Genomic DNA, 24417 nt, shown 5'->3' on the forward strand with positions numbered 1-24417 from the left:
TGTTTGCGCACATCATTGAAGTTCGATAACAGTAGAGCTGAGGAATAATCTAGCAGAAGTCCCTTTTGAAAGCAATCTAATTGAATGTTTATTTTATTATATGTATCACTCACTTCCCCCCCCCAAAACTGGCTCTCAAACCAGTTTACATCTACAATATACCATATATTATGGATATAGGTTTTGTGGTAGGCTATTCTGGTTCCTAGTAGTTGGTGTCATAGTCTAGGATGGTTGTAGGATTTCTTCCAGAGAGAGACGGAGCTGCAAATGGACTTGGGGGGCTAGTAGATTATAAAGATGCATTTAAGTGCTCAATTGTATGAGCCTCATTGAATTCAGTGGCACTAACATTCCCATATGATGTGCCTATTATAATAGAACAACAACAACAACAACAACAACAACAACAACAACTTATTATTTATACCCCGCCCATCTGGCTGAGTTTCCCCAGCCACTCTGGGCGGCTCCCAATCGAGTGTTAAAAAGGGCTGCCTTCAGATGTCTTTTAAAAATAGGATAGCTGCTTATTTCCTTGACATCTGATGGGAGGGCATTCCACAGGGCGGGCACCACTACCGAGAAGGCCCTCTGCCTGGTTCCCTGTAACTTCGCTTCTCGCAATGAGGGAACCGCCAGAAGGCCCTCGGCGCTGGATCTCAGTGTCCGGGCTGAACGATGGGGGTGGAGATGTTGTGCCTCCCTGAATATAGGAAGAGTGGGCTATATACATTTTAATAAGTTTAGACCCCTGAAAATGTTTCATGATTTGTTTATTTTGCTACTGTTGTTGGGGTACGGTGCCTTCCTTTTCCCAAATAAGACAGTGAGGACTTTACCTACCGGCCTCTTGCTCCCACCCCATGTCTCCTGGATTTCTTGCCTGATCCATCAGGAGACACATACATGGAAGATGGAAGTGGTACATCATCTTCATCATTTCAATAGTAATGATATCACTTTTGGGATCAGGGACAGGCAGTCTAAATTGGACATGCATTCAGATGTGCCTCCTGCTGTGGATATGGAAGTATGTCCTCTTGCATTCATTTGGATTTTGGGGAATGAGGGGTGTGATTATTATTTGCTTTTGAAGTGAATTTTGCCTGCATACCTGTTGGCTGCATCTGCCCAGAGATCCTTTCCAGGCCCATCTCTTCCCGTTTTGGTACTCAGTACATTCCTATGAAGACAACTCGCTTTACAGATCCGAGGGATGATAAAATATAGTTCCGTTGTCTTGCATAGAAGTAGGTTAATTCAAGTAATTGGCATCTTACACGTACATTTCTGGGAATTCTACACTTCTGTTTTAGGAAATCAAATATAAATGCTTGTCCCCAGCACAAATTTTATATATGTGTGCCTTACTGAAATGCTAATGTTTCATGGTTATCTCTTTTCAGATATTGGGCTAGGAAGTGATTCTGTGTGCGCAAGGCCATCATCTCATCGAATAAAATCTTTTGATTCCCTGGGATCCCAATCTTTACATAGCAGAACCTCAAAACTTTTTCAGGGCCAGTATCGAAGTCTGGTGAGTGTTGACCTATTTCTATTCTCTCTTTTTCTTTTCTTTTCACTCTCCTTAATTAGTGCTGCAAAGTGAGAAGCTTGACTCAGATTCACAGATACTTGATCGTTGCCTTCTCACCTATCTGTAGCATAAGCCTTTGAGACTTTAAATATGTTTTGTGACGTTTTGAGGAATCTGCTTTCAGATTCTTAAGATTCATGGGTTGAGATCAACAATTCAGAGCAGTCAATTGTTGCTTAAACCCACTAGTGCATCAGTGAGGTTTACGTGTGCTTAACTATTGGCTTGTGGCCAAAGAGTCCTGTTATCAGATGCTGCCCAGAGTGACTGGGGCAACCCAGTCAAATGGGCAGCATGTTGTTTTTGTTGTGCTGTTTTATTGTTGTTATTATTCTGTGCACTATCTTAAGTCATAATGCATGGAAGAAAAGACCTCTTTACTTGGTGGGGAGGGTGTGCGTGCAAGAATTACATTTGTGTTTCATTTTCCGCTTAGGTTTTAACCAATTAAATTCCAGCGTTGCGTCGAACATTGGTCCTACTTAGAAACCAATGTATTTAAGTTAGCCATGCTCATTCACTTTAATGGTTCTGCTCTGAGTGAGGCTAGTGCTAGTTACTGCCCTTGGCAAACAAGTTGGCCAATGTCAAATGAATTCGTTCACTTCCAGTTCTCATGAGAAAATGTGTGATGAGAAAATAAGGCAAATGATAATGCAGTTTAGAGCAAAATAATAGGTCTAAAACTTTTACGGCTAAGGGGTATGAATCCTACCTTAAAAGCATGCTACCTAAGTACTAAATAAATCCCAAAGGCTTCTTTCATTTGTTCTTTTTAATTATACAATCATACCCATACATAGGTGAAGAAGCAACCTATGCTTTTGGTCTGAACCTGGTAACCTGATTCTTTGTTTAGAGAAGGGGTGGTTCTGTTCTGTTTCATACTTGGCTAAGTCTTCTGGATAATGGTTCAAGTTCTGTTCTGCTTCAGGAAAAAGTAAGGGTTTATTCTAGTTTGTTTATTTATTACACTTATATCCCGTATTTTCTTGAAGGAGGACACAGTGGCATGCTTGTTTCCCGCCCTCTCCAGTTTATCTTCATAAAAACCCTGTGAGGTAGATTAGGTCATCAGGCAGTGACTGGCCCATGGTTACCCAGTGAGTGGTTGAATTTGAACCCTGTTTCTTGGTTCAGATTTTGTTTGAATCTGTGTTTTTTTCAGTTTTTGAAGTGTGAGTAAAATCTGTGAGAGTAAATCATATTAGTTCATATAAATGTTACTCCTCTGCTTGTCATCTCAAACAGAGTTTTTCTGCTGAAAGGCAACTAACCAATGATATGCACCAGGTGCAGAGAACCAGTGGTTTTCTAGATGCTGTCGGACTCCCAGATCCTATCAGCCCCAACCTGCATGGCTGTTGGTCAAGGGAATGATGGGAATTGCTGTCCAGCAACATTGCAGTGCCTCACCCCTGATATAAATTAAATGAACAAAATGAGGCCCACATTTATGACCAGTCCTTGCCATTTGATGCTCACTTTCTTCCTACTGTGTGAACTTTTATAGAACTATGTAGAAATAGCCTCTGCGTTTGATTTGAAGGTTAGCTTGGTGTGGTCAAGGTATTCCGTGCATTTCCAGAAATGGCAAATCTGCCGAACAATGACTGTTCACACTGTTTGCAAAGGGTGAGGTTGGTGTCAAGCTGATGGAGGAATTGGCGTCCATGTTCTAGAATTGAGTAAGCGGCCATGCCACTTCTTTTGAGGCTGTCTTGTACTCTTTACTCCTGAAGTTTCTAAGCAGCTGAAAGTACTGCATACTTTCCACTAGTCAAGGCAGCCATAAATCCTAAAATCAGTGGCTGGCTTTATTCCAGTCTGTTTTGAATGACTCCACCCATGGATGTGAAAGAGTGCTTGTATCCTTTCATACACTTGGTTTTGCATCAGTCGGCGATGTCAGCTTATACTGATTCACACATACAGGCTGGGACATTAAACGAAAGAGCTCTTAGGGCACTCCTAGGAAAGTGATAGCAGGCATCTGTTTTGACTTAACTTTTCCATCAATACACAGTTGCAGGTTCAATTTGGAAAATGTTGCAGCAAATATGTGTGGGTGGGTGAATTTTCAATTCATGCCAAGTTTCACAGTATAAGCTTGGGAAAGTATCATGGGCTTCATAATATTCTAGGACCTTTGCCTGCCAGTCTTGTGTGCCTGGGGACCATGACTGCTTACTACATGTTCCTAGACTCCCAAATGTTATAGAAATGGAATGGTTAACCCATTGTACAACCACGGAGACCTTTCTTGTTCTTCAGCCTGTGAAAAAGCTGTCTTGTTATCCTGCACTGGGGATTTGCAGATGCCGTTTCATATATCTCACTCAGTTAAATTCTGTTAAAATTTTGAAAAAATACCTAAAACTTTTGTTTTCGCTTGTCTTGTCACTTCTAGGATATGACCGATAACAGCAACCACCAGCTGGTGGTAAGAGCAAAGTTTAATTTTCAACAAACCAATGAAGATGAACTTTCTTTTACAAAAGGAGATATTATTCACGTTACGAGAGTGGAAGAAGGAGGCTGGTGGGAAGGAACTCACAATGGCAAGACAGGCTGGTTTCCCAGCAATTACGTACGAGAAGTAAAATCAAATGGTGGGTTTCAAGAGTCTGCTTATAAACTGCCCAAACTTACTTTCTTTGTGGATTTCTATGTAACATATATATTTGTGATGATGCATGCTAATGTGTGAAATTCTTTAATCTACCTTTTGTGCATCAGGGCAGGGCACTGAATGAGAGATTTTATTCTGAAAACTCCAGTACATGTATTGACAATATGGTTAGGTGCATTGCATACAGATACACAGATTTCCTTTCATGTTTAGCAGCCTCAGTAAGATCCCCACACATGTGATGGTGACTGCTAAACAGGTGTATGCTCTGACACTTGTTTACAAGTTGCTAGCTTTCACATTTGGATTCCCATCCCTAGTGAAGATGGTTCACTGACCAGTGACAGGGAATGTAAAGCCCCAGGTCTTATCTTTCATTTAAAAAAATACACCTGTTAGTTTCTATAATGTGTTCCAGAGTCTCCAGGCTAAGATTTATAACAAATGACCCAGATTCAGTGTTTTTCCTTTTTGTCACACAGCAATTTAACTCCATAAGTTTTCAGTTAACTACAGTTTCCTGTAGTGTCCAAATTGGGAAACAATGGTTACCAGGTTTGGAACAAGGCAGACTTTTAAGAAATCTTCAAATTGTGGTTTAAGATCCTGGCTTGTTCTAAAAGTGGAACAAGGAACTGTTATTAATTGAAGACTTCTTAGCTTACTGCAGTGTGCTGATGGAATGGACTCTGTGAACATGAAACACTCAGGCAAAAGGACTCATTCATATCTTTGTTTACTAAGCCGAGACGGATCCATATGAATGAGCTGTGTGCTTGTAAATAAATAGCTGAAGTAAATGGTCCTTAACCTTGCTGCAAAAAGATTTAAGAAGAGCATTTTGTTTGACCTCTAGTGTCTGAGCTGTGAAATTGCATCCTACTTCTAATATATTCCCTATTTCAGAAAAACCTGTCTCCCCAAAATCAGGAAGCCTGAAGAGTCCACCAAAGGGATTTGATACATCTGCAATTAGCAAAAGCTATTATAATGTGGTGAGTAATCTTTATCTGAATTTCTTGTGCACTGCTTATCCACAGAATCTTGCTTAAGGCTAGAGCACCGAAGTTGATGATATCATGGTTTGGTGTGGTTTTTTTTGCAAATGATATTCATCTGCAGGATCTGGGCACCTTAAACCATTATTTGCTAAGCTGCACAGAGCCCACTAGCCATGTATTGTGGCAAACCAGGATGCTTGACAACAACTCCTGCCCGTTTTTGTATTCCAACATAGGCAACAAACCAGAAAGCTGCCCAGTTCCCAGTATGCAACTATATGTGGCTTGGAGGCTCACAGGTTTACAGTCTTGACTTAAAGAATTGGAACCCAAATGCTGAAGTGAAAGGCTGATGCTTAAAAATTGGCCAGTATTTGGAAGAGCTGGCACCTTATATGCCTTCTGGCAAAATATGCACATTTTGGCCTATATGATTCTAGTGATACAAAACAGTACAAGATGAATAAGGATGAGCCCATGATCAAGTCTGAGTAGTTTCCAAGGACGTTATCCAAATAAGTGATTTTGTTAGTGCAAGATCTTCCTGTCTGCAAAATGGAATCTGTCCTCCCTACATGCTTCCTGCACCCACCCCGAATCTGCTTCAGAGGGTTGGGGAGAAACCCCATAACAGATTTAGGGGAGTGCAGGGGGAGAGGAGAAGACAAGACACACATGAATGTCTTTGCACTAACAGGACTACTTTGTTGAAGAGCGCCCCAAATACTGTGGAACCTCTACTTACCACCATAATCCGTTCCGGTGGCCCGTGCTTTAGGCAAAACGGGTTGCTGGTAGAAGCGCCATTGTGCACATGTGCAGACGGTGGCAGCCGCTTCTGCGCATGTGCAAATCGCGGCAAACCTGGTATTTACTTCCGGGTTTGCTGCGGTCGCGACTTGGTTCAGGCCCAAGTAGAGGCGGTCGTAAGTAGAGGTTCTACTGTACCCAGCTCAGTTTTAGAATCCCTGAAGACTGTCTTTGTGCAAAAATGAAAAGGTGTTTCCAAAAGTAGTGGGTACTGCATGATTTGTGTTTATGCAGTGTGAATGATTGTGGTAGGGAGATCAGTTGAGAGCTGATGTAAGAAAGAACTGGTGTGATGTATATGTATTAGTGGTGTGAGTGTTGCATCTTTTGCGAGTCAGAATGTGCCTTGGCAAGAGGGTGGTTGAAGAGGGAAGGGATGGTGCTCTTATTCAGGTGGTTATGGGTAGGAGAGAGTATGGGGAGTGAAGGGGGAGAGGTCAGAGGGTTGCAGACCATACCTCCCTCTCTCTCATCTTACAGATACTTGTTGGCCAGGCTACTCCATCCTGACACTTGATATGTTTCTTTTGTTATGTGCATTGTATTTGCTATCTTTTTTGTAAACTATTTAGTCTTGATTTGGTATTAAGCAGTATGTAAAAAATAAAATCAAAGTCAAGAGGCTGTGCTGCTGAGCTCTCTTGTTTTTGCAAATTCTTTGGTGCTGAGGAAGTCCTAGGAGATGTTTGGGGCTAGTCTTTGCGCAAGAAACCTGCTGCTGTGTGCACAAAATTTTGAACTGCAGCAAAAGAGAAAGAGGTGGGAAATTAAACTTGGAATAGTACATGGCTTTGGTGCAGATTCCAAACAGGCATTTTCATAGTATTTCTAGTAATGGGGGGTTGTGTTGTCTGAAAAGAGTGAGTGAGGGCTAAATCATACATTGCTATTCCTGTTCTCATTCCTTATGATCTTCATAGGAAAAGGAAGGAAGGTTTTTGATGTGTGCCTTAATAGCACCTGAATCAGGTGTTTAAAGGAGCTTTTCCAGTTCCACATAATGGCCGTGTCATACATTGGGAAGGGAGTGCACCATCCTCATGTGATTGTGGAAGAGCCCTGTTCCACCAGAGAGATAATGCTAAATATACAATGGATACATTCCATTAGAATGTCTGATCAGTCATGTAGAGGCCTAGTCTGTGCAGTTTTTTCCTCTTACGCGGAATACTTTTATTTCCTATTTTATTGATGTCACAGAAGGAAGAAGGCAAGGTCTCTTCTGCACCTTGCAGGAATGGTGCTCCGTCACCCAGATTGGAACTTAGACTTACAACTGTATGTTCAAATCTTATGACAAGACGCCATCTTTGGCCCATTGACTTCTTCCTATGGAACGATGATGTTGGTTCCCCTACATCAGTTTGTAAGGAGCCTATTTATGGCCTTCCTCCAGATGTTGTTGGACTTCAGCTCCCATTTCCAGCAGTCAGCATGGCCAGTGTTCAAAGATGATGGAAGTTGTAGAACAACAATATCTGGAGGCCCCTGTGTCCCCTACCATTGCCCTCCTCAAAGGAGGTTATTCCAAATGAATTAAGAAAGGGAACAATTGAGCCGATTGGGATAGTAAATGTTTTTGTTTTTTTTTAAAGAATGTTTGAAAAGTGAATATGTAATATGCAAATTTTAGAGAACTTCACTGATGAAATGTAACTTGCACTCTTGATGAGGGCACAAAATCTAAACATTGCTGAAAAATATTAAAAGGGTGCTTGTCACAGCTGGAATGTTAGTATTTGAGAATGCTGAGTAAATCTGTCACTTGTCTCTCACTCGGTAGTTGACATGTGAATCTGTGAAGAGTATTTCTTGGGGAAAGTTTTCATAATGACTCCCAGGGTCCAAAAACATTCCTCAGAAAATTCAGAAAAGTCGCTGTGAAGTTATTAAACTCAGCCCACATTTTTCATGGCTTTTTTTTGTGTGTATTTTTTTAAAAGGAATGTTCACACATGTTATGAGTTGCATGTAAACGGACTTGATGAAGATTTCGTAAAATAGATTAGGAGACAGGCCCCTGTAATTTTGTGGACTTTTAGCAATCTCTTGTATAGTGTTGAATTTGGTTTTATCTGTTATTATCTTGTGACTATTTGAAATTTGTCTATTTAGAGATACACACCATTATTTGTGCATTACATATTTTTGACTTTTTATTCTGCATATACTCAGTTCTTCTGTTTCTAGGATGGGCGGGGGGGAAGTATATGCTATTACATGCAAAAAATATATTAAAAATGCAAGGATCTATTTTGCTCCAAAAAGTTTGTGGGTACTTAGGCAGCTTCTCTTTATGATTGTGTATCTTTCCCCCCCTTTTTTTAGTGTAGTGGAAGAGAAAACATTGTAAAGTGTCCCTTAGTTTCCTTTCACCTGATATCAAAACAGTCATTTAAGCAGTTTTGTTATTTATTCTTTTGAATAAAAGAATAGTCAAAGTTAGGGATGATAACTGGACATCGTGTGAGTGAACTGTTAGACATACTTGATATTTTTCTCCCCTCTTGTGACTGAGGGAATAGCTCACACTGAATGAATCCAGCTCTTTATGCTTTTCATTTGTGTGCAGACTGCTAAAGGTTACAATGTCTGTGAAAGCAGTCCACAGTTGGTACCTAGTTCCATCAGATGGTGATGGAGCTTTTGGAACAGGGTCTTTGAAATCTCATGGGTTCTTGCAGCAGCCAGAATGTGCAGAAAGCAGGAAAGAGGAGAAAGGTGATTATTAGAGCAGACAAGCATGGTGACGAGATTAGAAACCGTGAGGTGCAGCTATGCTGAATGTGAAGTATTACTATGTTTGATGCTTTATAACATCCAAAAATATTGTAAATGTGAATTGTCTGCCTGGGAGGCAGGTAAGTGAACTTGAAGCCCATCCAAAAACAGTGAGACAGAAAGAAATTATGAGAATTGAGAACTTTCTGCATAAAAATCAGTATGAATCTTGAAAGTCAGAATAGGCTTTTTAAAAAAATGGTACTTCATGAATGCAGGTAATGTAAAGGAGAATTTATTTAAACTTCGGGAACATGCTTATTTGTGGGAATTTAATTTACACTTAGCCGAAATGCAGCTCTGCTAGCTGCTGGTAATTAAGAAACTGTGTTACACAGCATGTTTTAATTTAGATATGGTTTATTTTCTCAGATTAGCAAATATACTGTGTGCATTTTAAAATTAAAAACAGTTAATTTAAAAACATTTAAGAGTGATACTATTAAGTGTCTCTTAATAGGATCACTCTTAATTCAAAGACTAATACAGTTAATTAATGTTTTTTCAGAGTTTAGATCATGAGAATACACCTTGATGACTCCTGCGTAAAAATGATGCAAAATAATGCCAGTGTAATACTTGAAAGCCTTATAAAATGTTTCTTCTAGATGCTTATTTAATACCCCCTTCCCCACATACGAGGCAACTTTTGCTGATTGTTGGTTTTGTAACGCAGCAGGCAACAGGTTACCATGCATCGCCTGGCTTTGCATGCGATAGTGTTGTGGTCTGCTGATGTTTCAACATTGTCTTTTCTTTCTAAGATATAATTTATTAATCTTTCTGCTTCTTGTGTGCAAGCCAGTACTTTCTGACTGACTAATTAATAGCTTATGTGTTCTTTGTGACATCTGTCCTTCGTAGCGCTTCTTGCAAAATGGAGACATTTTAATCTTCGGGGCAGGAGTCAAGTTACCAACAAAAGAATGAACTCAGAAATTGTCTCCCCCCCCACCCTCCGCGCCCTCTCTTCAGCTGAATAGGCCTATTCAAAGGAATAAAACTGAGTTCAGCAACACTAATGAAAGAAGCAGTGAATTCTCCGTTTCAAATAGTTCAGCATGCCACTTGTTTCATCAGGTTTTCATATAGACATCTGGCATGAATAATGGTTTTATGCCCATACCAACTATAAACTGCTGTATTGAAGAATGTAGTTAGGCTAACGACATCCTAAGATCATGGGGGTCCTAGGAGATCCATTGCGTTATATTGGCCTTCCCAAAGTAATAAAAAATTGGGGGTTTAAAAGGGAAAGTAGTGGTAAAAAACGGATAGCTTATTCTTGCAGATTGCAATGCTCTTAGCAGCTATTGAAAACTACTACATTTCCCTACTCCTAGGGCAGTTCTGTTGTACACCTAGTTAGAAACTCATATATAAGCTAGGTGCTAAACGGCTCCTTAAAATGTCTGGTTGCCATTTTTGGGTAAGACATCTCCAAAGTCTTATTTTTCAAATGATGGACTGACTGTGATTGATTCTCAGTTAAACATCTGGCTAGGTCAGGCAACAGCCTTGAACTGGGTTAAGAGCTTTGAAAACTTAAAAGAAGAAAAGTCACTTGATCCAGGGACAGTCCTCATATACAGTGGTACCTCGGGTTAAGTACTTAATTCGTTCTGGAGGTCCGTACTTAACCTGAAACTGTTCTTAACCTGAAGCATCACTTTAGCTAATGGGGCCTCCTGCTGCCACCACACAATTTCTGTTCTCATCCTGAAGCAAAATTCTTAACCTGAGGTAATATTTCTGGGTTAGTGGAGTCTGTAACCTGAAGCGTATGTAACCTGAAGCGTATGTAACCTGAGGTACCACTGTATATATATTGGCCTGTTCGGACCTCTTTTTCTTAATGGTGACTGCTCCCGCTCAGGCTGCGCAGAAAAAGCATTTGGGTTCCAGAAATTCATTCCGATTGTGCAGATAAAATATAATTGATTGTGGTATTAGTGTGCGTAAACAGCCCAGATCCAATGATCCTCAGGCATGCACCTCCAGATGGTGTAGATGTCAGGAGGTATCTTGGTGCCTGGGCATCTTCACTTGGTCGCAAAATGCACCTGGCTAATTTCAAACACTGACATCTAGCTGCGCCTGCACTCTAATGGCCGTGTATGTGTGTGTGTGTGTGTGTGTGTGTGTGTGTGTGTGTAATATTAGACAAAGGTGTGAGAAAGAAATTTAGGGTTGAAGTACAATAAGATTTGGAGATTCCGATATCACTCCTGTGTGCCGCTGTTTGTAGATTGTAGCAAAAACCACCCCCAAGGCAGGAAGGAGAGCTGCAGAGCAGAGTACCATCTCACACTTTTTAATTTCTAGCACACATTTGTTGAGAAATATTAGCCATCGCTGCCTTAAATAATCAAGGTGCTATAAGGAAGATATGCCAGACACATTGCCTTTTGCAGGCAGGATTTTTTCCCCAGCCCTAACCTGGAGATGCTGAGGATTAAACCTGCAAAGTGTTGGTTCGACTACAGCCCTTTCCTACCATTTTGACCCTTTAAAAACATGCTTTTTTTTTTTTACTACGCTAATTGCTTACCTTTAATCAAGTGCACACTTCTTCCTCTCCTATTTACAGTCAAACTATAGAAAACAATATTGGTGTCTTGACATTTTGGTTTCCTCCTCTCTGTAGCTTTAACACGACAGTCACAGGCTTTTTTAAAATGTATTATAGGTGCTACAAAACATTCTAGAGACAGAGAACGAATATGCTAAGGAACTACAGACCATGCTTTCTAACTACCTGCGACCCTTACAAGCTAGTGAAAAGTAAGTACATCTTGCCGTTGAAAAACCTTATTTGAGCCACCATGCATCATGGGCAGTGTAAGTTGCTTAAGGGACGCGGGTGGTGCTGTGGGTTAAACCACAGAGCCTAGGACTTGCCGATCAGAAGGTCGGCGGTTCGAATCCCCGTGACGGGGTGAGCTCCTGTTGCTCTGTCCCTGCTCCTGCCAACTTAGCAGTTCGAAAGCACCTCAAAGTGCAAGTAGATAAGTAGGTACCACTCCGGCGGGAAGGTAAATGGCGTTTCTTTGCGCTGCTCTGGTTTGCCAGAAGCGGCTTAGTCATGCTGGCCACATGACCCGGAAGCTGTACGCCGGCTCCCTCGGCCAATAAAGCAAGATGAGCTCCACAACCCCAGAGTCGGTCACAACTGGACCTAATGGTCAGGGGTTCCTTTACCCTTTACCTTAAGTTGCTTAAAACCTGCTCTGCGAGGCTATGGTGAAGGGCAGGCAATAAATTCAAAAAGCATTCATAATAGTAGTAGAATCCTAGAATTGTGTTGGAAGGGACTCTTGAGGGTCATCTAGTCCAACCCCCTGCAATGCAGAAATTTCAACCCTCAGGGGTCATAGTAGTACTCTGTGGCACTGTAACAGAGATGCACACAATATTATATCTGTTGTTTGGAGGCTAGTATGGAGGGGGGGCACTGTAGAATTTATATTGATCCTGATCTTTCCTTTTGGCAGTGTGTTGAATTAACATTCTGTGTCATCACAGCCAATGGTTCCAAGGGCTTATGGGTGAAAGAGACCCTGATTTTTAGTTTGTTAGAGGTGTATATTGTGGGAATTAGACTTTGGTTCTCATTTACAGAGAACTATGTGTATGTGGGTTGTTTGACCCTTTAATTCTCTTTTCCCTCCTGTTAAAAACTACGAAAGATGCTCTCTTTTAAAGATGCTCTCTTTTAAAGTTTAAAGAATGTATAACTTTTGCCTGGTGTACTTGCAGTTACAGTGTAAAAATATTTATACAGTGCAGGTGGATTTTTTTTTTTTAGTTGCTAAAGCACCTTATGTTGATTAAACGGTTACAGACGAACAAACATTTACAGACTGACAGATAGTCTGAGGCAGAGAGCAGCACAACACAACACAACATAATCTGCTGCTTTAACTGTTGAGAATCGTAATAACAAGATGAAAGATTAAAAAAAAATTATTAAAAGAACTCCCATAAGAGAATCCAATCTTTTTGTCTTAAGACAGTCTTTAAAGGAATCTTTCCAAAAAAAATTTTAAAAAATAATTCCAGTAGCACCTTTAAGACCAACTAAGTATAAGCTTTCTAGGTATGAGCTTTCGTGTGTATACACACTTCTTCAGATACTCTGAAGCAGAGGTTGCTACAGCCTTATAACTGTTGATGGCTGTTAATGATGGCAGTTGGTTCCACAGGGAAGGGCAAGGGATTTTTAAAAGGACAGATGACCAAAATTAGCTTTAGCATGTATAATGTGACATGAATCCAATATCACTATTCAGACCAGGTCTCTCCATAGTTTTTTACTTTGATAATGAGTTGTAACTCAGCAACTTCCCTTTCAAGTGTATTTCTAAAATTCTTTTGCAATAAGACAGCTACTTCATAATAAATAACAAGATGAAAGATTAAAAAAAAATTATTAAAAGATGATCCAAAAAGAACTCCCTTAAGAGAATCAAGTTGTTGAGAATCGCGAGACTGTTAATAACCGAACCAACTGAAATAACTGCCGCAGAGTGTATGACATCACAGGATTCTATAGCGGCTGTCAAACATTACTCTGTTCTGGCAAGCTCCCTATGCAAGTTAGCCCCAGAGAAGACCCCCCCACTCCCCATTCCCCACCTCACACATCTTTTATGAATTGCAGAGGATAGAATCATAGAATCATATAGTTGGGTCATCTGGTCCACCCCCTCCAATGCAGGAATATGCAGTGAATCTGGCTATGGGGGAAGCTGTCAATCAGAGCGTATGGAAAGCATCTTCCGGGATGTATATAGTGGGAAAGAGCTTTGGCCTGTCTCCCCACCTCTCTAGCTTCCTGAGCCCCCAAGTGGGAAATTGGGGGTGGGTCTGTGATGCCAGGGGTGCATGTGAAAGGAAAGTGATTTTGTGTCTCCTATATTGGAAGCCAGTCTCGGCCATATAAGCAACACCAGAAATGATGTGGGCTGTTTTACGTACAAGTGCTTAATTTTCTTATTTTCTTTTTGGCTTTAGGTTAAACTCTACAGATACTTCATATTTAATGGGAAATCTAGAAGAAATCAGTTCTTTTCAGCAAATGCTTGTACAGTCTTTAGAAGAATGCACCAAGTATGTACTATCCAATCTAGCTGACCTGTTTATGTTTAACTGTTTAGAATGACACCTGGCATCTATAGACATTTGTAGCACACACGTTGATGTAAATGTGTAAATCTTGCAGTTCAGTTGCAAAGTATGAACAGAGAACAGGAGTGACTTCTCCAAAAAAATAATAATATGAAAGTACTGTGCAAAAACAACAACAACCACCAGTAGTTTTATGCAATGTGATAAAGGATATTAAAGCAGGTGATTTTTATTCTTTATTTTTTAAAAATACGCTTTCCAGCAGTGAACATTCTTGAAGTAAATAATTTCAAAACATTAAAGTTGGTGCAGCTGTAACAATTTTGACTCTTCAGTTAGGATCATGGGAGTAGGCTGTTGGGTTATTGTATCCCTGCTTCTAGGGGATGTGGGTGGCGTTAAACCACAGAGCCTAGGGCTTGCCAATCAGAAGGTCGGCGGTACAAATCCCCGCGATGGGGTGAGCTCCCGTTGCTCGGTCCCCGCTCCTGCCAACCTAGCAGTTCAAAAGCACGTCAAAGTGCAAGTAGATAAATAGGTACCACTCCGGCGGGAAGGTAAACGGTGTTTCCATGCACTGCTCTGGTTCGCCAGAAGCGGCTTAGTCATGCTGGCCACATGACCCGGAAGCTGTACGCCGGCTCCCTCGGCCAATAAAGCAAGATGAGCTCCACAACCCCAGAGTCATCCGCAACTGGACCTAATGGTCAAGGGTCCCTTTACCTTTTATCCCTGCTCTAGCTTTATTCTCTTCATCACTGAGTTATCTCTCCTCCATGTTTGTCATGCTTATGGGCATTCAGCACAAAAGCCAGGACATTGATTGATAAAAAATAGAAGGCATCACATCCCAAGTAACAGCAACGCATAATGAGCTATCAAATATATAACAATATTTTAACAGTTTCCCCAACACTAGACTCCCAAAGCTACACTTGGTCTTTGAGGTTACTAAAACAAATGTCCTTGGTGCATTTGGAATGCATTGTGCATTAAGCTTCAGAACATTAAAAAAATTACAGTTACATTGCTTTCTTTCAGGTTGCCTGAAACTCAGCAACGGGTTGGTGGTTGCTTCCTAAATCTGATGCCACAAATGAAAAATTTATACCTTGCGTACTGTGCCAACCACCCGTCGGCAGTAACCGTCCTCACAGAACACAGGTATGTGCATCAAGAACAAGAAAACCTTGTAAATTTAACTTGGTTTTTCTTTCCACTTTTTAATGGTGTTTTGCAAACAAATTGAGGTGTTTTATCAGGCACAAGACGGAAGATGAAGTGGCAGCAGATGTGAGCGTCAGTTTTGAAATCAGCTTTTTTTAGTGGAGGATTTGAAAATAAGCATTGCTGGTGTTCAGCATGTAGATTGATTTCAATATAACTTGGGGCTCATTCACACTTCCACTTAGAATCATTGGGTTGGAAGGGACCACAAGGATCATCCAGTCCAACCCCCTACAACGCAGGAATCTTTCGCCCAACATATGGTTCAAACCCACAACCCTGAGATTAAGAATCTCATACTCTGCCAACTGAGCTAAGTGTGCGTCACTTGTCCTGTAGCTTGTAGGCATGAGTCAAAGCAGTTTAGCCTTTGCCCCACCACTTCCCCCCGGAAAACATGGTCTTTATTGCTATATTGGAACAAACATCAGTCCAGAGAAAACCCAATTGATATTTACCCGTATTTAGTGGTAAACGGCAGGTTTTCTTAGAGGAAAGAGGCAGAAGTGTGGTTGAGTCCTTACTCCTGAGGGAGTGTGCACAGGTTTGCAACCTTACAAGTCCTGTAGTGCTATTCATATTCAGTTCAGTGCCTGAAATAAATCAAATGCTTTTTATTCAGGCACATGACAAAGGCTTTCTTATTCCGGCAGGCATTTTAAGGTGGCGTTTGTGTTACTGTCCAGTTTCACAATGATTTTTTATTGTTTTAATCTCTTGTGTGGTTTACTTTTATATACATCACTTAGAAACGCTGAGGATTCAGCAGTCCATAAAATGCCTTAAATAATTTTGTTCATTGGATGTGTGAGATAATAGTTACAGAGGTAGTTCAGGCATATGATACCTTGGTTCTAAGTTGGGGATAAGCAACCTGAGACCATTGAAATTATGTTGGGCTTCAGCTTCAGCTAGTGTGGCCAGTGGCCAGGGATGATGGGAGTTGTAGTCCGCCAACATCTGGAGGGCCACTTAGGTTTCCCACCCCTGCCCTACATGAACTAGACTAGGTAGTTTCCAACACTTGCACGTTCCCTCCTTTTCCTCCACTTAAGCACTTTGAACAGTGCATTGTTAATCTATGGAACTCACTGCTCCAAGATAATGATGGTGGCCACTCGCTTGTATGACTTTTAAAGGGGATTAGATGAATTCCTGGATGATAGAGCTATCTTTGGCTGTTGGCCACGACAATTATATATGGAACCTCCATGTCTAGGGGAAGTATCCCCTTGAATGCCAGCTGCTAGGGAAACAACAGCAGGCGAGAGCTATTGTATTCGAGATCTGGTTGGCCATTTTGGGAAGCAGAATGCAGACTAGATGCAACTTTGGTCCAATCAATCAGAGTTGTTCCTTTTCTTAGGCAATTTATTTTAAAAATTGAGAAAATTTCTAAAGTGCCATATTAAAAGTTGGAGTACCTGAACAGGGCTAGGATTTTCTGTTTCAATTATATTTGCGTAATGCATTAAAACTGAAATTAATCCATCGTGCTTATGGAATGGTGTTGTGATCGAATGGCTGAATGTTGGGTGGGATGTTACAATAAGTAAAAGTAATGTTGCACAGCCTATGGAAAAACACGATTCTTTCTGAGGATTCCAGGCTAATGCTAGCACCTATGGTAGCAATCTTTATAATATTTTCCGGTGTGTTTAATTCTGCGGCTGGGAGCACAGTCTTGACACTTCCTAATATTTATTTTTTTACTTCGTTTTCAAAAGACGCACAGTGGTTGAGTGTATTGAAGCTTTGGCTACATTCCTAAGGTTCAGGGGTTCAAGTTCCACTCAGTGTTGTTATCAAGGGTTGTGTCAGGCCTGCTGTGGGATTGATTGAATCTGATTGTGCTTTGAGTATAATAGACAGTAGAAACTAGCTTGCCACAGAAGTGCTTTCATTTAAAACAAATATATTTTAATATACAATTTGAGGTCTACCTCACTAGCCTTGGTCAGATGAATAGGGTTTCCCTTTTCTGATACCCGATGTTTTGAAATGATTATCTACAGACCAATAGGGCCATTAATTGATTCAGCTTATAACTATAATATTTTAGGCTTGGAAGGAATGTGGACGTTTCCGTCCATCGTCAGCCCTCACTGCTTATTCAGAAACCTGTATTTAGCCACATATCAAAGTAACCTGACTATTTCTCACTTTGGGAGTTCTTAACACCCTCTAGCAGGATTGATTTAACACCCTCTAGCTGCTTGATTTAAAGCAATCTTAGGTCTTTACTTTAAAATGTTTTTGTTTTAGTACCTTGCCTTTCCATAAAATGAGCAAGCCAATTCAAATGTATGAATTTAGTTGGTTGAGTTTAATTATATACAAATAAAACAAAACATTTGAAGAAGTTCACACAAGGGAAACAACAGGGTTCCCTTGTTTAGATTATGCAGGCAACATATTAAGAGGAGGCCTTCTGTTCCTCTAGGGAGGAGAAGAAATGCTGCTTCTATGCTGATGCCTGCCATGCACAATGTTTGTAAATTATTGTACATAAAAATATTTATAGTTGCGGTGCAAATGTAACCTTAGATGAGGTAAAGTGATCAGAATCAGGCTGTAGGATCATACGTCCTTTCCCCAGAGTGTCTCATTTTTGTTTTAGACCAGGGATGGGGAGCCTGTGGCCCTCCAGATGTTGTTGGACGCCATTTCCCATTGGCCCCAGCCGACAAGGCCAGTGGTCAAGAATGATGGGAGTTGTAGTGCAGCAACATCTGGAGGGCTTACAAGTTCCTCATCCCTATTTTGGACATTTCCCTGCCTTCCCTCTTTTGCACTTCACCATGAATTTGACCCAAGGAAATATCACTAAGAGCGGATCTGCTTTAGCGTTAACTGTGATTAATGTCATAACCCTTAACCACTATGGAGAAAAGGATTGTCGGAAAATTTGCATATGAGGTGGAGAGCTGCAGCTTACTCTGCCCCCTTAACCATAGTTAAAGGTTACATCTCCATCAGTCTTAGGGACGCGGGTGGCGCTGTGGGTTAAACCACAGAGCCCAGGACTTGCCAATCAGAAGATTGGCGGTTCGAATCCCCATGATGGGGTGAGCTCCCGTTGCTCGGTCCCTGCTCCTGCCAACCTAGCAGTTCGGAAGCACATCAAAGTGCAAGTAGATAAATAGGCTTAGTTATGCTGGCCACATGACCTGGAAGCTGTACGCCGGTTCCTTTGGCCAATAAAGCGAGATGAGCGCCACAACCCCAGAGTTGGTCACAACTGGACCTAATGGTCAGGGGTCCCTTTACCTTTACCATCAGTCTTACTAATGCAGCCTCATTTAAATCTTTACCAAAGGCAGAAAAGTTTTAAACCAAAGGTAAGAATACTTTCTGTGGAGGCAAATGGAAGCAATCTTTTTCCAGCATTAACCCAAATGAGGGAGCAGATTATAAAAAAAACTACAACCAAGCACAACACTCAAGACTTCTGCATGCTTCAGGCTAAAAATTGCATCTGTAGAATTGGAGCAAGGCTTAAAGCCACTTTTTCTTTTAAAGTACAGTTTAACAGAGTGTTAGAAGATCCTGTAGCTGGAACCTGATTTGAAATTACTTTGTTGCATTTTTTAACAAAAACAGATTTCGAAATGTGAAGCTTAAATAGCATTTATGGAAGATAATGGGAGCATGGAATACAGATAAGCATCTGAGTCAGAGAACCTTTTGTCCCTCCTCCACTTTGCTTCAGAAAAAGGGCTGCTAACATAGAGGGTGATGTCATACTTGAAGCAACAGCCCAAGAATAAGGCATTCTATCTAGAAATGCTGCACTAGAGACAGTAAAAAGCTTAGAGTCAAAGTGAGCCAAGGGTTTAGTGGAGGGTTTTCAGCATGCATTGTCTATGTGACATATTTAGACCTTTCAGCAGTGAGAGTTCATGTTCCGTCTACTATAGACAGGAATTGGAAGTGTAAGTTGCAGTTTTAAATGTTTCTTTTTCCATTTGTTTGTTCATTTAATGCTAAGAGTTTTCCTTTTCTTCACATGGTTGTAGGTGCTTTGAGGTTTTTAAAGATACTCTTGCTAGTTTTTTTTAAGCGATTTTACATGTTAAAAATGTTGTTGGTTTGGATCCTTTTTAGAGGCAAATTGCAAATTCTATTTTAATACCTTACTAACCTAGGAGACTTCACAAAGCACGGATGATAAAAACAGTCAGTTCTCAGGACTATCTTTATAGGAGAGGTTTCAAAAATTCCTTGATACCCAAATTTTGTAAATGTATGCTAGCTTTGTAATAATATTTATGCTTATTTATTTTACATACCTAGTCTGTTTTGGATAGATTTAAGATTTTAATAATAGGCCTATTTGTTTCTTGGCTAAACTACTATCTCTTGCATATCTCATTTTGTTTCTTCCCTGTGTACTTCTTTAGCTAAATATGGAGTGGATTCATTGTGAAATATTCAGCAGCATTTAGACAAAAGTGCATATTATAAAAACTTGGTGTCTTTGTTAAAACAGCTGTGATCTTGAACTAACCACACTGATTTGTAGATGTAATGGTTGTTGAAGGAAATAAATTAACTATGCATAGTCTTTAAATAGTTCATTAATGGCAGTTTTTTTTTTTAAAAAGAAAAATTATTTCTTGATCAGAACACTATTTAAAAGATTCTATTTTTAAGTGCTTGGCTAGTTGATTCTATCTCATGTAGTGAGTTTTGTAGCTAAAGCGGGGCTGTGTTACGTTTGAATATACACGGACTCTTGAATATCAAAACTGTTGCTGCTCTGTGTACTTCACATATTGTATATTGCGTATGTACATACAGTCTTCTGTCAAGCACATGTCCATGAACATATTGGTGGTGGTGTGGACCATTTTTATGGTCTTAGGGATTTGGTTTAAACACAAAATGAAGAAGCTTGATATTACTCCTGAAATCAAAACTATATTTTCCTGAAGTGTAGCGGTAGCAGGAAGGTGTTGCAGCTAGCCTTGGACTTCCTTGGCAATGAGAATGTTCAGTGGGAAGGACGCATTTGACTCTTCAGTGTATGGATGGGGAAAGGTCAGTTCAGACTTACAGAATCATAGAATTGTCAAGTTGGGAGGGACTCCAAAGGTCATCTAGCCTAACCCCCTGAAATGCAGGAATCTTACAGCTCTTACTAACAAAAAAATCTTCCTGATGTTAGGTGGGTTCTTCTTTCTTGTAACTTGAATCCATTGGTTTGAGTTGTACCCTCCAGAGCAGGAGAAAACAAGCATGCTCCCTCTTCCATGTGACAGCCCTTAAGATGTTTGAAGATGGCTATCATATATCCTCTCAGCCTCTTCCTTTCCAGGCTAAACATACTCAGCTCCCTCAACCGTTCCTCTTAAGGCTTGGTTTCCAGACCCTTGATCATCTTGGTCGCCCTCCTCTGCACACATTTCAACATGTCAACATCCTTCTTAAATTGTGGTGCCCAGAACTGGAACAGTACTCCAGGAGTGGTCTGACCAAGGCAGAATAGAGTAGTACTATGACTTCCCTTGATCTGGACACCATACTTCGGTTGATGTAGCCTAGAGTAGCATTAGCCTTTTTTTGCTGCTGCATCACACTGTTGACTCATGTTAAGCTTGTGTTCTACTAAGACTCCTAGATCTTGCAAGGAATCATAAGAGAACCTAGCGGAGGAAGGTTTTGGGGATTCCACTTGTTGGATTGTTATTTAGAGCATGACAATAGTTAAATGCAACATTGCAGATGTGTAGGTAGACTAGACTTCCTTTTAGAGGAATGTTGTGACTTAGCTGAAAAGGGTGTGTATGTGTTGATGGTGGGAGTGCCAACATACAATGCTTTCTTGACATTCTCTCAGTTGTGCTAAAGTGGATTAAATTGCTGTGGGAGATTTGCGGCTATACAAATGCAACTGCGATGGCGGTTCTTAAAAATGTACTTTTTATTTGTGTTTCTTCTGGAAAATGTTCAGTAATCTATTGTGTTCACTGTATTTATATATTTAAATTATCCTTAACCCTTCTACATTAACATGTTGTCCTAAGTATACCTTAACTTTTAACAATAACAAATTAAACAAAATAATAGCATAAAATATAATAAATAAATTAAAAGCAGTAGATGAAAAAACAGCATTAAAGGAACCAGATCTTGAAAATACCTATGATTAGGCTAAAGCAACTTTCAATGCCTGCTTAAAGGCCAGTATGTTCATTTCACAGTGTGGCTTGTTATTATTTTGGTAGTGTGATTTTCCCCTGATGCTTTGGCCCTATGCAGATTTGCTTGGGTTTAAGCGCCATTGAACAACGTAGTGCTTAATTCCAAGTACATGAGCACAGGGTTGAACTGTTAATCTTCTTGGACGCTAGCTCTCGTCATCAGTATGAATAATATGTTTAACATCACCTGAAATACTTGATTATTTATAGTGCTGGGAGTCCTAATTTTAGCTCTAAATTGATGCATTCTTTTCAATTGGGATTCAGAGAGAATTAAAGCTAAGCTTGAAGAACTGCTTTTCCATCAAAAAAATACGGATAAGATTAGGCTTGTTCATCTTTTATTTTATGAGGAAGCTTAGCCCTTTCTCAGAAAATGAAAAGCAGGCTGTTGCCGAAGAAGTAAAATGATTTATTTCTCTCTGGTTTGGCTGATTTTACTTTTTTGCTTTTGTTTTAACTTTAACTTCTTTTTTTATGAACAGTGAAGAGCTGGGAGAATTCATGGAGATGAAAGGAGCCAACAGCCCTGGGATTCTTGTATTGACCACAGGCCTGAGCAAACCTTTTATGCGCCTGGATAAATATCCCACATTGCTCAAAGAGCTTGAAAGACACATGGAGGTATATTTCAGCAGCATTAACATTCCATCTTAATGATGATTTGACAATGATGACCTTAAAGGTACATTTCAGGAATGATGAGTCCTGAAGGACATTACTATGCTCTCGTTCTTCTGATGTAAAGGAAGTCATAGTAGTCTGGAACTATCATCTCCATTAGAGTTCTGGGGTTGTGTTTTCAAAGACAAAAATAAGATGCCCTGATCCTAAAACTGTGGCTTGCTCTGGCCTATAGTATGAGTGTATTGCCACATTTTATATGGCACTCCACCTGTTGCTTTTTTATTACTCCAGTCTCCCAAGAGGCACTTGTGGATGTCTCAGACAGGGTGGGTATTTAACAGCAGTGCTATAATGGTAAACCTTGGAAGTGCAAGAGGTCATAATGATGACCCCCATGGAAAGTCCAAAATGCAAGGAGCTGTTCTGATCATACCTGAACAACCCCATCAATGCGTAGCATAAAAGCCAATGCTTCAGGATTGGCTATAGCAGCCTTAGACTAGTGAGCTGATCTCATTCTCTGATTCCCTCTATTCTAATTTGTCACAAACAGTACTGAAACCTGAAAGTCTTGATATCAGCCCACTCATTTGCTGGTGCAACAGATGATGTCATTGCGCATGCTCTGAAAAAGTCCCAGAGCTGCACTTCCCTGTGTCTCCCCACTGTTACACAACTGCCTTGTTTGTGCTTCTCATATATAAATCTTGGCTGTCAAGCCTCGTTGGAGGCCTTTTCTGACATTCCTTTGGAGTTTTGCGAGCAGTTGCTTGGACAGCCCAGTGGACTCGAGAGGACTGTGCATCCCCATTGCATATGTGTTTTTCTTGGCACTCTTAGCTTACCATGAAACCTACATTGGCATAATTGTTTAATTTTAACATTTGGGAACTGCACCCCCCACCCCCCGGTTCTTTGGCTATTTAACTGCTGTTCAACAGTGTGTACAAATTCACAGTAATCCGACTTGTAGGCTTGGTCCTCAATACCAAACCTAGTTTAACATATTTGGTTTGACAACATCGTACAGAGTTGGGCTGAAAGGTTAGTTTCAATGTTAAATTACGATGAGACATAGAATTTTTAGTTGCAAGGGTCAAACATATTTTGATTAGCTTTAGGGCTGGAGCAAAATTCCTTTTCCTCTTTACATCCAGTAGCAGCCAATGGAACTGTTCTGCTCTCCCATCTTCTGAATATGTCAGATCACACCTGCTTGCCAAGAGGGAGAGGAGCAAGGCATCGAGAGCTTGGTATGGTGTAGGCACAGTAAGGACACAGTGTCTGGAGCATTGGGCTGGTTCTGCCACAGCGCCTGCACCACACTGAACTCCAGCTGCCTTGCCTTTTCCCTTTTTGGTAAGTGACCCAGCATGTTCAGAAGGCAGAGCAGGGCAGCCCCACCAGCTGCTACTGTTACATCTCCAGTAGTAAATCAACTTATTTTTAAATTGTGCGCCACTGAAATCTTGCTCAAATTGTATTTATAATAAAGGTAAAAGACCCCTGGACAGTTAAGTCCAGTCAAAGGTGACTATTGGGTGCGGTGCTCATCTCGCTTTCAGGCCGAGGGAGCTGGCGTTTGTCCACAGACAGCTTTCCGGTTCATGTGGCCAGCATGACTAAACCGCTTCTGGCGCAACAGGACACCGTGACGAGTGCCAGAGCGCACGAAAACACCATTTACCTTTCCTCCGCAGTGATACCTATTTATCTTCTTGCACTGGCGTGCTATCGAACTGCTAGGTTGGCAGCTTGGACAGAGCAATGGGAGCTCATCCTGTCGTGCAGTTTTGATCTGCCAACCTTCTGACTAGCAAGCCCAAGAGGCTCAGTGGTTTAGACCACAGTGCCACCTGTGTCTCCTAGGTATTTATATAGAAGTGAGTGAAGGATACAGATTTATGGCTAGTCCATCAGGCGAAGTATCACCAGGCCAGTGGGAGGGAATAAGCTTATTTAAAATAAAATTTGTTCTCTAGATCTGGCATGGCCTGATCTAGAGGTTTGCTGCATTTAAAGCAGCGTAGGTGTGAGAAATGTATCTTAACATTTGATTTATATATAATACCAGAAGAATGTGTAAACCTTGTATAGAATGTAAAGTAAATTTTGTTCCTTTCATATTACATATATCTTTTAATATTCTTTTAGGATTATCATCCAGACCGGCCTGACATTCAGAAATCCATGACAGCTTTCAAAAATCTTTCTGTAAGTTACGTAGGTGATAGATGGCAACATACTAGTCTAAACATCATACAAAATAGCGTATCAAAGTCACGAGAGCACTTTGGGTGGGTATCATGAGGGAACAGTATTTAAAGATGAATCACTATGGAAGAATTTTTAAAAAGATGGTTCCACTGGAAACTCTGGTCTGGGTTCAAGGGACAGACAGTT

The 24417-nt window shown here is 40.6% G+C and overlaps 1 protein-coding gene across 6 annotated transcripts in view; it reads left to right on the top strand.

The window, feature by feature from the left end:
- The window catches only part of ARHGEF7 (Rho guanine nucleotide exchange factor 7), an 84496-nt gene that overhangs the window by 23221 nt on the left and 36858 nt on the right, over positions 1–24417 (top strand). For all 6 annotated transcript variants that reach the window (XM_083610607.1, XM_083610608.1, XM_083610606.1 and 3 more), the window contains exons 4-11: positions 1410–1540; positions 4011–4212; positions 5139–5227; positions 11514–11608; positions 13841–13936; positions 14996–15118; positions 21873–22011; positions 24169–24228. In XM_083610607.1, coding sequence (XP_083466733.1) covers positions 1410–1540; positions 4011–4212; positions 5139–5227; positions 11514–11608; positions 13841–13936; positions 14996–15118; positions 21873–22011; positions 24169–24228 — 935 coding nt within the window. The remainder of the gene's footprint in view (positions 1–1409; positions 1541–4010; positions 4213–5138; positions 5228–11513; positions 11609–13840; positions 13937–14995; positions 15119–21872; positions 22012–24168; positions 24229–24417) is intronic.

The sequence above is a fragment of the Podarcis filfolensis genome (assembly GCF_964270895.1).
Source record: "Podarcis filfolensis genome assembly, chromosome: 4".
Taxonomy (NCBI): domain Eukaryota; kingdom Metazoa; phylum Chordata; class Lepidosauria; order Squamata; family Lacertidae; genus Podarcis; species Podarcis filfolensis.